The sequence below is a fragment of the Cnephaeus nilssonii genome, assembly GCF_951640355.1.
Source record: "Cnephaeus nilssonii genome assembly, chromosome: 4".
In the NCBI taxonomy this organism is placed as follows: Eukaryota; Metazoa; Chordata; class Mammalia; order Chiroptera; family Vespertilionidae; genus Cnephaeus; species Cnephaeus nilssonii.
The window spans coordinates 50,959,204-50,974,774 of NC_137075.1; the positions used below are offsets into that span (position 1 = coordinate 50,959,204).

At 36.5% G+C, this 15,571-nt stretch overlaps 1 protein-coding gene across 3 annotated transcripts in view; it reads right to left on the minus strand.

The window, feature by feature from the left end:
- The window catches only part of SECISBP2L (SECIS binding protein 2 like), a 62,618-nt gene extending 49,805 nt beyond the window's left edge, over positions 1-12,813 (minus strand). For 2 of the 3 annotated variants that reach the window (XM_079769556.1, XM_079769555.1), the window contains exons 1-4: positions 12,585-12,813; positions 4,760-4,938; positions 2,228-2,552; positions 323-452 (exon numbers count right to left, since the gene is read on the minus strand). In XM_079769556.1, coding sequence (XP_079625682.1) covers positions 323-452; positions 2,228-2,552; positions 4,760-4,938; positions 12,585-12,608 — 658 coding nt within the window. In that variant the 5' untranslated portion in view covers positions 12,609-12,813. Of the gene's footprint in view, positions 1-322; positions 453-2,227; positions 2,553-4,759; positions 4,939-12,584 lie in introns of those variants that run through there. The other variant, XM_079769557.1, reaches the window with a different exon arrangement.
- Positions 12,814-15,571: the final 2,758 nt, after the last annotated feature.

A 15,571-nucleotide genomic window follows, 5' to 3' on the forward strand; every position in this document is an offset into this window, starting at 1 on the left:
TATGTAGAATTATGATTTCTATCAAAATGACTCCCTCATATTTCTACAGCTTTTTAAAAATTCCATCTCTGATTTCTGAACTGTTCCACTACTTTATGAGGAAACCTCAAACCCTGTTCAAAATTGTATATAAGCCAGCAAACAAGTTGAAAGAACATTAAGGACATGGACTGTTTCATCCTTTCTAGAGAATTTCACGAAGTGGCAGGAAAGGGTGAAAGTCTAGCATCATAAAAAGTGGTATAATCCACAATTATTAAGCCAATACATGATAACAGATAAAAATCAGTAACATATACTGCACAGAAGAACCCTGCCTTACCGGTTTGCTGTGAAGCATCTACCAGAAGCACAATTTTTGATCGATTATCAGGACCTGCTGCATTTGTCTCTTTCTGAGTAGCTACATTTTTCACCAGTGGCCTTTTGCTTTTTATGTGCTGTTGTAAAAGCTGTTGATGATTTAAGTAAAAAAAAATAAAAAATAGGATTCTAGTTAATGTACTAAACATTATAGAATACACATCCACTATACAATATACCTAAATGTATGCTCCAAATCAGTGGCTCCCAACTCACAGGGAAACAGGGCTTCTGTGTTAGGATTTCATGATATTATCTGCAGCCAATCATAATAGGCTAAATAAGGTATTGTAGACACATTTAAACACTACTTTTCAAATAACCATTAACACTACTATAAATAAAAATATAAATTCATTTTAATTATTACTTGCATTCTTAATTTTCTCAATCAATAATTAATAAATTATAGGCATATAATTATGTCATATAAGGAATCGTAAATTTTTATTTAAAAGGATAATAAAAGGTAACTTATCCAAAGGCCAAATTTCAGTTTCATGATAGGAATGAAGTACAAAAGAAATTTCTGCTGTGGAGTTTACAAAGAAAACATTAAAAGCTGATCCTTTCCTCCTTTTTTAAAAATATGTGTATTCATCACTAATTGCAATTTATGCAATAGAACTCTGAATTTAACTTCCTAAACTCAAGTGCTGAGAATGAACTCTGAGAATCATATTTCTTCAACATATGAAATTATATACTATTATCTTATTTCTAATACTTATTTCTTTTCAATTTCAGAGGTCTCCAAAAAGATTTCCCTTGACCCAGGGTGTTCCCATGAATGAAGAATAAAAGCCTTTCAAAACAACTTCTGCTGCTGGTTTGTATTTTAATTTGTAAAAAGTATGCCAAAAGACAGCAAAGACTTTTCAATGAAGAAGCTTGGCTAATGGGATCTAGCAAAGCACCAACTCCTTGATACAGATATAAGAAACATCTAAGAAGTAAGTCACTCTGCCTCCCATTATTTCAAAAGTGCTGAGAAGAAAATGTTTTTTCTTATTTGCTTTGATACTAAGGCTTCAATAGAAAAGTAACCTTCTGAATAACAAAGTGGCATTCCTCCTAAAAATTCACAGGACAGAAACAATGAAGTTGAAGGGATTTAATGAACCACAAATGTTCTTTTCCATAATATTTTCTGCTGATTTTTGAAGACTGAAATATCCTGAAGTGCACGAGCCATTCAACACTCTAGCATGGGATCCAAACTAACCACTTATAAATATTGGTGTCACTATACAATTTTTATCACTAAATTAAACTAATTTGGAAATATTTGTGCATTATGTTTATGTAAAACTCTTTGAAGGAACTTGAAGACGAATATAAACAATCACCAATTAAGAATGAAAAACAATAAAAAACAGAAAAAATTATTTTATAAATACTATACTCCCTTAACTATTTTATGACTGGAGGCCTGGTGCATGGATTCATACACCGGTGGGATCCCTCGGCCTGGCCATAGGGCCGAAATCGGCTCTCCGATATCCCCCAAGGGGTCCTGGATTGCAAGAGGGCAGTTCTCGGGTAACACACCCCGGAATCGGACTCCCTCCTCTCTGGTTCTGTGTGTGTCACCAGAGAACTGCAGCTGCCAAGTACCCGCAGCTCGCCAGCTCCTGTGTTGAGCGTCTGCCCCCCTGGTGGTCAGTGTGCGCCATAGCTACTGGTTGGATGGTTGAACAGTTGGCTAGTCACTTAAGCTTTTATATATATATATAGATAGTGAACAAAATGTTTTATAGTAAATTCAGCACTAAAAGCTAATCAATACAAGTGGCAGATTACTTACTCTATTATTAACAACAGAAATATCAAACATAAAAGCCAATCAAAATCAGTCACTTACTTTTGGTACCACTGGTCCTCTGTTACTGTTTCTGCTTCGATGACTGGACAATGGGAAGACTTGTCCAAGCTGATTTGGACGTTCAGTGCATTCTGTGGTTATAGTATTTACAGTATTTGCAGTTTGAAAGGTGTTGGAGTAAGGTGTAGGAAAAGGATGATAAAAACCCATAACTTGGGCACATGGTGCTGGCATCAGCTGATAATATGTATACTCTGTAGAAACAGGTGGCTGAGCAGGTATAATGGGGTAGGCAAGGTATGGTCCAGCAGGGTTTGGATTGGGCTGTTGCCATCGTATATCATTGTTATATAATGGAAACTGTCTGTAAAAACAAAAACAGAACAAACCTATTGACAATTATAAAAGTAATGCTAAAGTAAAATTTCAACTCATTTTAATAAAAGAAAACACAGAACAAAATAGTGGTTTCACAATTCTGAAAAATGAGATAAAATTATCTTATATGTTTCTTTGCTATAGAAATTATTATGTATATGTAACAATTTAAATGACAGTATAAAGGAATTCAACCTGATAGTTTTATTGCTTTCCAATATTTTAAAAATACATATTCTTATTTGTAACTCTCTCCTTAACATCCTCATGATAGTTCTGCCTAAAAGTTAAACACCTAACTGCTGGATCTGCCAACAGTCTTAGGTTCTCACCCAATGCTAATAACTGTGACAGGCTTCTGCAAAGAGCAGCGTAAGGTGATCATTGTGTAAAATGATCACTACAATGGGTGATTTGATTCCTCCACATCTCATACTTTAGCTCAGATCCAGGGCCTCCTATTCCTCTCCCACACTCCCTTAAATACTTGGCCAAGTCCAGCTCTTTTCCTGGCTTCCCTTCTTGGCAATGGAAGTAGGCTTCAGATCCAAGGGAAAGAGAAGAAAAGGCAAGCCTGTCCACTGCCATCTAATATTCCTAGTATTAGAGCTTTTTCTAGTGCAGTTCCTATACCAGCAAGATTCTTCTTGTCTCAGCAGTCCTTCTCACAGAAGGTTGCTGCTGACAAATGAGGGGTCAAGGAGAGCTGGAGCATAGAGCTTTTCCTCACTACTCCTAAGACAAAGCAAAATGGAAAAATGTTCACTACCATAATTCTAAAAATATTTTTAAATAATCTGCTAACTGGCTTACTCATGAATTCTCAAAAGATTATTTGGTGCTCTGGCCAGTTTGGCTCAGTGGATAAAAAATCAGCCCGTGGACTGAAGGGTCCCGGTTTCGATTTTGGTCAAGGGCATGTTCTTCGGTTGCAGGCTAGATCCCCACCCAGCCCTGGTCAGGCTGTATGAGAAGCAACCAAATGATGTGTACGGACACATTGATGTTTCTCTCTCTGTGTCTCTGCTTCTCCCTTACACTCTCTCTAAAATCAACGGAAAAATATCCTCGGGTGAGGATTAACAAACAAAAGTAAATTTAAAAAGTAAGAACCCAAAAAAAAGATTATTTGGTAAGGTTAAAAGAATTAAATTTGCCATACTATACACTTGACCATTTTGTTAAATACAAAAAAATACTATTATTAATTTTAGTTTACAAATCACTTTGGACATAGTCCATATAGGCCAAAGATTTTTTAAATATAATACTAAATTATTTGAGAAGGATCCCTTAGTTTCTACTATTTGTCCAATCCCCAAAACTATTAAGAGTTTCAGATTATTAACTTGAATACTTAATTTGAGAAAGTTGTTTAGTGATCTCATATCTCATATATCCATAATTTCTCAAAGAATGTGCTTGGCACACTAGTGTGTCACAATGGATTATGGATGTGTAGAAATATTGACTGCCTTAGCCCTCAGGGGTGGCTGGGCAGAGGCTAGAGCCTAGCTGCCTCATCCATTTATTCCACAATGCAGAGAAGTACAATTTTCTGTGTGTGATATAACTGGAAAGAATCTAAAATTACTTTTACACAGCAATAAAATAAACTACACCAATGAAGTGCTAATCATCCAGACAACCTAAGCAGGGTTAGAAACCTAGTGGTTACTAGGTTACACATTATCTGAATTGCAAGCAATTTGTTAAATCATCCTGTAGACTATAGCACAGAAGCTAAATTTGGAACTAGAATCACAGTCTAGAGTTATATGCTAACTAACCATAAAAGCTTCAAAGTTAAGGACTATCCCTTGGTATTTTCTTCTTATGCCCAATTATTTTGGCAATTATGATTAAATACCTAATCTCAAAAAAGGTTTTCTGCTTATCTCTTTCTGAGTAATTCATTCCTCCCTTTAAGTCAATTTACTTCAAATTTTACTTATTATAGAAAATATATCCAAAGAACTCCATATCCTTTTAGAAAGAATGAGTTAATAATCCATGTTAATAGTTTTCAAATTTCTACATCACTTGGTTTTATTTACTCCTCTTAATAGAAAAATGATTCATGTTTACAAGTTATAAAAGGAAAAAAATTAAGTGGTGTGCTTTGTCAACTTCTATATTTTCTACTCCTCCCTTCCCCACCCCAACTAAAAGAGAAAATAATAAACAAATTACCTATTGGACTGGTTTTCCTGCACAAATGGATAACATGTAATCAAGTAGCTGGGAATTGGAGTTGGTTCTATGCCAGAAACATTTCCATTATCATTTGGGAGTGCCATAGGGATCATAAATGTATCAGGATTCTTCTTCTGGGGAATAAATGGCTCTACCTCAGCTGACAGCTTGACATTCTTCAAAGAGAAAGTGAAACACATTATTAACAAATGAACAAAAAACTTAAGTAATATTAATTCACAATTTAACAAGTCAGTTTTTATAAACAGTAATTAGGTCTCTTTTCAGTATTCACAAAACAGCCAAAGGAACACAATGACAAATTAAAATAATTAAATATGATTAAGTTATACAGCAAAAGTCATTAAATAAAACAGGGGAAAACTTATCAAAGGCTACTACATTTCCATGAAATCATGTCTTAACAATCAAGAGTAGAAGGAAGTCAGTCAAACCTCAGAGTCCCCAAATAAAGTTGGTAGTAAGAAATCTAGCTCTGCAGACATAGCAATGTGTTTTGTTTTGTTTGGGTTTTCTTTCCCATAGCAATGTGTTTTTAATTAATTTTGTTTTGGGGGGGTCATTAAACAGTATTCTGAAGGATAATTATGTTTGTCTGAATAGTCTATTTCTGTCCTTTTCAGGAAATTAGATTAGCATGGTTAAGTTAAAAGGAAGGAAAATGTCTAAGATGAATTTAAAATATACATATATAAGGGGGAGAAAACTTCTGGTTCACAATTAAACTAGGAAAAAAATAAGTACTTCAGTTTCCCAGAAGATGAGCAAACTAAAGTAATTCAGAATATGTACTCCATTTTACTTTATTTTGTATCTTTTCTTATAATAAATCTAGAGATTCAAAAGATATTTTAAAAACTAAAGTATTTAAGAATGCACATATGGGTGACAAAACTATAAAGAAAAGTAAGTACGATCCATAAAAGTCAGGATAGGAATTACTGTTAGGAAAGAAGGAGCTGTGATTGGGAAGAAATTCTGGGGTGCCTGGCAACGTTCTGTGTCCTAACTTGGGTGTTACTTAGAAGGTATTCACTTTATATAATTCATTTAGCTGTCCATTGGTTTTAGGCAGTTTTCTTTTTGCATTTGTCATATTGAACAACACATTTTAAAAATTTAATTATAAAAAGAAAAAACCTATAGGCACATTCTGCAAAAGCAGAATGTAAAAAACCACATAAATATAAACCAGTAAGTGAAATGCAATCCAATGTTTCAACCAATCAAATCAATCACCTCAAATCAACAATCCTAACCAGAACTTTTCCCCAACAAACACACTAGGATAGCATTTATTAGAAGGTCTAACACCAAGGCAGAGTTCTCAGAATAAATTTCAGGCCTGTTTCTCAGAAAAGTAATCAATAACAAATCCAAGAAACACTAAAGACAAGACTTGATATGCTCAATATATAGGCTTATTCAGAAAAAAAATTTTTCTCTAAAAAGATTCCACTGGAAATTCAGAAGTACTTTTAAAAAAGGAGAAAGAAGATAATCTGAACTATATAGCAGTATTAATTCAATATCCTTCCTCAAATCTGATTTAACTTTGAAGTGTACTTTTATACTACTAACCAAATCTGAAGTAGATATAGGTCATTGAACTTACAAATATCTGAGAACTAAACTCAGTTTTTCAACACAGGAGGTAAAAACTCCTTCAAATGCTAATAAAATAAGCCAGTTCTCTTCACTATAACAGTCACTAGAATCTCAAACTTATTTATATAAGGCATAAAATAATCAACCTAATAAATGTTTCCCTAATTAGGGGAAAAAAGCTGATTTTCAACAATAATACACAGATAATGGAAGCTTGCTTTATAATGTATATAGTTTATACATATGCACAAGAAGGCAAACAAATCACATTTTAACTATACTAAAAACATAACTTTAGTATTTTTAAAAATCAAAAAGCCCTTTTGAACTTATATGAATTTTCTGAATAGTTTTATAAATCTGGATGAGAAGACATTAGGATTTGTTTTAAAACAAGGAATATGGTTACATCAAATTCTCAGTCTAACATGAAGAAAGGAGTACTATTAATATAATTATAAGGAAACAAAAAAATTTTAATAACATTTTTCTGGACACTCCCCCCAAAAAATAGTATCATACATTACTTTCGTAACAACAAATTCAAATTCTTGCTCAAGTAAAAAGTTGCAAGTTTTTTATACTAGTTTCATCTATACTTTTATTTAAGCATTTTATGAATTTAGGGAAGTCGCTGTTTAAAAGGTGTCATGCATAAATTATAATTAATATCTTCACATACACAGTACATAGGAGTAGGCAAAAATAGGTTAATAATTAATAATATAAATAATAAAAAAAAGCTCTGTGTTTCGAGTACTCACAACAGTAAACCTATTTTTGCCCACCCCTATATACCCTTAAACATTAAAGTTTGTACTGGTTTCTATTCTAAGTGCAATTCTAGATATCAAGAGTTCAACAATACAATTCACAAACACTAAAATGATCCTTTGTGTTCAGCAAAAAAGAGAATCTGCTGTAGTCAACAGCTGTACAAACAGAAGATGTCACTAGTAGGAACAGACTGGCTAACTTTCCCTTGTAGTTACAATTCTGTATGTTTTTAGAAGTTGTTTGTTGTGACTTGGGGCCTTCATTATAATACATCAAAATGCAGCATCTGCTGTTTTCAGACCTGAAATGTAATGTTAAGATAGTGAACTATTCTTAAAATTCCATAAAATAAACCCTGTATAGATAATACATTAAGCAAGCAACAGGTTCTGGCAATATTTCAATTATACTAGCATAGAAATTAAAGAAAAATGTCTTACACAGTGGAGAACAAAAACATTTTGAGAAAATTAGACTAGTTACTTCATGTAATATTCTTCAGTTTGAATTTTGGTGTTTAGTCTCTCTACCTTTGCCAAAATCTATTTTTTAGAAATCAGAAATTTTATAGCAAGTAGTTGTCTCCTTAAAGTAAAGAAAATATAAATATGGTATAAGTCTAACTACAAAGAACAAATTCCTGTATTAATTGCTTAAAAATACAACACTACATAATAAAATTACCTTTCTCTTTGAAAAATTATTTCAGAATTTTCCAAACTAATGAAAAATCATAATTATCCCAGAAACATGTATTGGAAAAAAAGTTACACATTAATTTTAAATTCTGTATATATTAAAACAAATGTCAATAATAAAACCTTATTAATGTGAATAATCTAGAAAACCCAAGAAGTCCTCAAAACATGAAACTATAAAAACCTCATTAAGTGCTCTTTAAAATGAGGTTTTTATTAAACAAATGCATTCAGATCACTGAAAGTCTTTATAATTCAATAAATATGCATTGAGCACATATTCAGGAAAGAGCACAGGATAGACAGGTTTATGGAAAATGGGTAAACATTATTACTAAGCACACAAATCAGCAGGAAATGTACATTAAACCCCTCCAAGATAGAACTTCCTGAAGAGTGCGAATAATTTTCCCAGATTAAGCAACAGAAAAATGTCACCCACTTAATATTAAGACTGGGAACATAGTAAGGAACTCTCCCACAGTGAAATTTCAGTATGTACCACACACCTACAGAAAAAAATACGATCATGGAAAGCCTCCACATTCTTACTATGTTAAGGTAGAAATCTGATATATCAAATATTAAGGTATTTTATATGTTATGGCAAAAGATAAATGTCTTCTAAATGAAAAACATTTTAATGCTTAAGAGATACCTGCTAGCTGTATTGTTTTCTGATTGGAATGGCTTACAATGAAAGTAAACCACTTGCCAAAATAAACTTCAGTAGTTATACATAAAAAAAAAAAAAATCAAAGTATTTAACTTAGACTCTGCCCATTTGCTTTGCTATTCAGATATTTCCCCCTTTTCTTAAAACAAACTGCATCTAATCCTGTTATGATCTGGTGGTGCTTTTCTAAAAACCCATTTTCTAAATTTAATATTAGTTTTTGGATTATTTTATTCATGTTTTTACATTTTCTCCCCTGCTTTTGTGGGTCCCCCGCCCCCAACTCCTTGCCTTGGGTGCTTAATTTTTATTTTCCTTTTAATATGTTTAACAATGGAAGTATTTATACTATACATTTGCCTCAGACACGTCTGTAGGTTTTCACTGCAGCATGTGATTACTTTTTCAGTAACATAAAATTCTACTTTTTTTACTTCCTCTTAGATTTAAGGGCTTAGGGGAAAACTAGAGGCCTGGTGCACAAAATGCACTGGGGGGGGGGGTGTCCCTTAGCCCGGCCTTCGGCCTTTGCCCTTCGCCCTCTTGCAGTCCAGGAGCCCTTGGGGTATGTCCGACTGACGAGGAGCAGGCCTAAGCTGGCAGTCGGACATCCTCAGGGCTACCGTGGAGGCAGGAGAGGCTCCCATTGCCGCTGCACTTGCCAGCTGTGAGCCCGGCTTCTGACTGAGTGGTGCTCCCCCTGTGGGAGCATACTGACCACCAGGGGGCAGCTCCTGCATTGAGCATCTGCCCCCTGGTGGTCAGTGCACATCATACTGACTGGTCGTTCCGCCATTCGGTCGATTTGCATATTAGCCTTTTATTATATAGGATGCCTTTTTAAATTTCCAAATGGCATTTTCACTAAATGAGCATTATTTACTTTCATTTTTTTATTTTAAAAATCTGTTAAAACAGATTACTAGTTTATATTCATAAAGGCAAACTATAATTATGTATTACATTTTATAGTAATTTACTTAGAATATGTTTAATTGCAGTTTATACATTACTTAAAGGAAATAATTAAAAGCCAGATAATTTTGTATGTGTATTGGTAAACAGCACTTTGTATGAAGTCATGTCTATTTATTATACATTTGCTTTTCTAAGAATTAAAGACAATAGTGATCAAGAACGTTGTCAATTTTTAAAAAACAAAAAAAAATATCCCTATCTAATGTTATTGTACTAAAAATTTAAGTCAATGTTTAAATTACTTAATTCAAAGGAGACTGTAAACCTCAAGTATTCTGTCACTTCTAAGGCCATTGTTGTTGTTTTTTTAATCTCAAAACACTGTTGTAAATTTTCTAAAAATAGATACACTAAAGCCTTTATAAACAAAATAAACTCCATGATTTATTCTCCACATCCCTTTACACCAGCTTTTCTTTTTCTTTTTTTTTAAGGACAAAAAAATGCATTATACCAAGCCATATCTGTTCTTAGAACATCTAATTCTGGCAGTTAAAATTAAGCTACTTGCTTTGATTTAAAACAGTCTTGCTAAAAGATAATATTCCTGAAATTCTCTTCTGGTTATAAGATTCTTTCATATAGTCATTATTGCAATTAACACTATTATCTAGCACATATTCCTAATAACTTTTTATAATCTTGATCAAGTTTTTATAATCTTGACCAAATATATACAATTTATCTTTTTAATCAGATATTTTCTTAAAAGTTACACTGTGTATTACTCCAGGGATTTCAATTAGGTTAAGATGAAATGCAGAAAGTTTATATTAAGTACTTTAAAAGAAAATTTACCTTCTATTAATTACTAACCACTCCAATAATATAATAAGTTATAAATGCTGTAAGCATTCCAGAAATTCTGAATATAAACCAAACACTGGTTTAAAATGAAAAAACAAACAAAAAACACATAATCATTTGTGAGGAAAAATGAAAATTCAGCACATTATCACATATATTTTTTATAATTTTATAATTACCTATCTAAATTCACTTCATTAGTAAAAATATAAAAGTATATTCCTAATAACCTGAAAAAGCCATTGCATTACTCTGGTAAAGTAGAAACAATCAAGAACCCCACTAAGTTGAGAAATCTCAGTTCTAGACCCAATCTACCATTAAGTTAATGGCAGCTTTTTTTCAATGATGGATCCCTTTGAAAATATCATGAAAATAATGGAATCTTGCCCCAGAAATATGCTAATATAAAATGAAGCACCTGCCATCCAGGTCAACCAGGGACCCCTGAATTAACGGCCTATAGCATGAACTAGGCAAAGTAGCATCACTTTTTTGGATCTTGACTTCTATGTGTGGGGTAATACAAGGGAGTGGTTGAAATTTTTCTCTTACTTAGGATCAGGCTGGGGAAGAGGGAGGAGGTACTGGAGGAAAAAGAATGGAAACAATGTTTTTTTTTTCTAATTCTTAAATTTCTACAAGATTTTAAATAGGTTGTGGACTTTGAAAAAATGTAGGATGAAAGAGGAAGAGGCTCTCTAGTTCAAATAATTTGCTCATAGCACTTGCTGTTAAGATAATCACACACAAGTGATCATCTAAATAGTTAATTACATTTCCTCTAGGATGAAAGAACCATAAGTATACATGTGGTAGCATTCTGGTTATAGTTCTGGCATCATGGTATAGGACCAAAATGTTTAACCCTTTAATTAGTGACACACATACAAGAAAATCATTCAAGAAAATATCCTATTACTTTGTCTCGGGCATTTTTAAGATACCTTAAAATTTTGTTTTTCACTAAAACTGTATATAGGCCTTACATAGAATATACTCTGGGTTAAAAGGAAAGCCCATATATATTTGCCAAGACGCTCCAGTCAATTTTGCTTTGGTAAATCAACGTATTGTTTTATAAACTCATTTGTGTTTTCAGAGTCATATTCACATAAAGCTTTTTTTAAATGACTAAAGCTTTTCTAGAAACAAATATACAGAACTAGGAAACTGCTTTGCCTGCTACAAGAGCCCAACTTCTAAATCAAAACTGGCTTTGACTAGCAACATATAATCAATTATAGAGAGGAATTCGGGAAATCCTGTCTCATTAAGGTGTTAATCATCCACTTGTAAAATAATTAGGCAAATCACTAATCTCTCCTTTTGCTTCATCTGTTAAGGCTAGTTCATCACTGGGCAAGGCCTTCAATTGAAGAGGGGAATGGAGAGTGAATAAACTTCGGACTCCATCAAATTTCCGTCATTTCAGAGAAGTCTCAAGATTGGAAATTACTGAAACGTTTTGGGGGAAATAAAACATTATTTCATATTATTTTTTTTTAGTTGTGATGACCACTTAAAAAATCCCTGCCTCCTAGCACCTACTTAGCAAGGATAATCCAGAATTTGGTACAATTAAAAACAAGACAGACACTATGGGACTTCTTTGTGGATCGCTTCCATGAATTCAGGCTTCGGGTCCTATACCCTTAAGATATAAGCTTGATTTTTAAAAGACACTGATTTTTGCAAAATAATTAGGTAGAAGGGCAAGGGGAAGCCGTAGTATTTCATATCTTAAAGGGAACACCTCCTTTAAACCACTGTAGAAACAATGCTTCGCTCAATGGCACGCAGATCTAAAGAAGCCCAGACCCCCCTCCTCTGCGGCTACCACTCGCTCTGGACAGGCTTTCTGGGTGAGGAGCCTTCAAAAGCCTTCCCACCTGGAAAACACATTCCAGAACTGACGGGAGGGGGGAGCGTGGGGCAGATTCGGTTGGAAGTTACAAGCCCTCCACTCCGGGAGCACGGACGACTTGGGAGTCTTCGGGCCCCTCTCCCCAAGCCAGGGAGGAGGGGCAAAGGCGAACCCCGAGCCGGGGCGGGGGACGGTAAACAAGGCTGGGAGAGTGCCCCTGCCCGCGGCAGCACCGGGAACAATGCAGCGGAGCGGGGCGCCGCCGGGCTCCCGCGCCCCAGGAACCCGGGGACTCCGGCGGTCCGGGCCCAGGCTTGGAGACCGGGGCCCGCCGGGAGGAGGCGGCCACCCCAGCCCCCGGCCCGGCTGGCCCGGCCCCAGCCCGCGTACCTGCTCTGCTGGGGCTCGGTCCATGGCGCCTGCAGCCGCAACGGGCCCGCTTAATCAGTGTGGAGAGCGCCTCGGGCCGCTTTCTCCATGGCCCCCCGCTCGGGCTGAGACCGGGCTCTGGACCTCCGCCCCTATCTGGCTGGCCCCGACGCAGAGTCCGGCTGCGCCACAGGCGGCGGAGGTGGACCCAGCTTCGGGAGATGGAGGAGGCGGTGGCACCTTCGGGGAGGGATCATCTGGGACGGAAGCCGAGACGGGCCGAAATAAGCGGAGGCGCAGTCGGAAATGGCGGCGCGCGGGAGGGCGGGGCGGGGGCGGGGCCGAGAGGGGCAGTGGGCGGGGCGAGGGCGCCGCCGCCGGCTCACCTGCAGGCTGTCCCGGTGGCGGTCCTAGGGACAGGTGCCGCCCGGCCGCCCTGCGCTGGGCATTGGACTTAACTGCCCCTCTGGACTGTTAAACTGGAGGCATACCAGCCACTTGGGACTCAGGACGAGTCTTCAGGGGCCACACAGACCACGTCATTAACCCAAACCACCTCTTAGTGAAGTTGTACGAGTTTTTCATCTGCCCACTGGACATACGATCCTTCCTTATGTTACCAGCGAAAGGGAGTCATGACTGTAAAGGAAAATCCCATAGACCATGCCGTCCCACAGACAATTATGTATCCTCTGGGATGTTACTGTTTCCACTGCACTTATGGATCAATCGTTCCTTTTATCTCCAGCTCATCGGCTCCGTGGGGAAAGAGACTGGCGTGAAACTGGACACTTGCGGAGCCTGGCAGACTTCCCCTGGGCATCTGTCTCCTCGGGTGCACCGTCCAACAAACACCCCTTCCCAGAAGAGTTCTTGCTTTGCTGGTCAGCTCCCGGGTGAGGAAGAAAAGTAAACACCCACATAAGCTAAATGATACAGAAATGAAAGAAGAGAGCAGAGGCTACTCCTGTTTGGGGGACTGATGGGTGTGGAGATTTGAGCTGGAAAAAAAGAGTTTTTAAGAAGTTTGCTGTGTCATGCTTCAGGGAACATCGGTAAAAACCTGAATTACCTTTTCAGTTCGTCTCGGACTAACTTGTTAGTCTGGTTTTACTTGGATAGGACTCCATGAAGAGGCTGGTCTGTGAAGCCCCTGACTTGTACTTAAGCGGATCATGTATTTTGACCTGGTGACAGATGCTACATTGGGTTAACAAGAGTTACACCATTGCCCTGGCCAGTGTGGCTCAGTTGGCTGGGCGTCATCTGGTGCACCCTTTTGATAGGTTGTAGGTTCCCCTACTCTCTCTCTAAAAACCAATTTTAAAAAATTATTAGAAAAAGACTTAAATCAAGGCTGGCAGTTAAACCCTTTGTAAGGAGCTCTCTCTCTCTCTCTCTCTGTTTTATTAACTCTTATGCCTCTTCAAATTATCCATATATGTGTGTATACATATTTATGTGTTTAAATGGCACATGCATGTATGACTGTTACACACATGAGCAGTTCATGTAATGTTAGGTGCCTCGTGTCTATCAATGAATACTGAATGAGCTTAGGTTTGCTCAGGAAAACTAAGCTATTTATAAGATGTAGTTATGTAAAGTAACAGATGATCATCCTCCACAATTTTCAGACAGAAAGAACTCTGAATTTTTAGTGTCTCCCCACTAGTGGTTTCTAGCCATAAGATACCCCCATCTGAGTAAAAAGGTAATAAGAATGCAATAATAATTCAGTCATAAAAATAGTACAGTGCTTAGGTTTTCTTTCTGAGGAAACTGAAACATAGGCTCTCTAAGGATCTTTCCACAGCATGGGATTTTTATTCTCTTGTTGAGAATCTCCTATGTACAGGACATTTATTTAAAGTTTAAGAACAGAATTATAAGAAATTATAAGAATAAAATGTTACAGTGTCCTCCATTTTTAACATAATCCTGGAAAAGACTGAAATAGCTATTAGAATAAAAAAATTAAATTATGTGAAGAAAAAGAGGACATTTAAAAGCATTTAATTATTTCGTTCAGCAACAAATATTTAATGTGCCAGGTGCTATGCTAGGCCTGGAGGTATAGCCGTGAAGAAGGCCCTGTGAGAGCAGAGAACATGTTTGTCTTGTGGCCAAGTCATACATAGAACCAGAAACTACAAGTGAGCTGAGTGTCATGAAAAAGAAAGTTCAATAGGTTTTACCATATTGTGAGACAGAAGATCAGCGAAGTCATAGCTAAGTAAATAGCATTTAAGCAAAGACCTAAAGGGTGCATAGGAATTATGATATGTGCAGAAGAAGTAGGAAAGCGATTCCAAGCAAAGGAAATGGCATGTGTGAGGACTCTGAGGTAAGAGAAAACCCAGCATTACACTTAAGGAGCACATTCCTTAAAATGAGAGTTCAAGATGCGGGGTAATCCAATAGAGCAGGGTGTCTGAGAAGGTCAAAGGGATAGGATATGAAACTCAGAGGCAGAAATTGGCCTCAGATGGGAGTAGAGCATGTTGTCCTCAATAATAGAAGGGAAGGAACAAAGAATAGATGTGGCTGCAAGTACATTTATAAGTTGAAGGAAGGCTTAATGGCTTCTATCTTCTCAGTGAAGCAGAAGGCAAGGTTATCTGCTGACAATGGAGGGAGACAGAGTTGTGATGATCATATGTTTGTCAAAATTCAGCAAATAGATATTTAAGACTCGTGCATGTTATTATATGTAAATTTTACATCAAAAGAAAAAAACTGTAAATAAATATTGAACTCTGGTTTTAACAAATGCATGAACCTATGCAACCCAAATTTCTATCAAGATATAGAATGTTACCATTACCCCTGTGGCTTTTAAAACTTCGCTACTTATATCAAATGTTTATCTAATTCAGTATTGTATCCTTACTACCTATGCTAGTGCCTGGCACAGAGAAAGTGCTTAGTACATATTTGTTGAATAAATGAACGTGTGGTATTATATTAAATCGGGATTCTTTCATCTAGGGTTGGGTTTTGTTAGG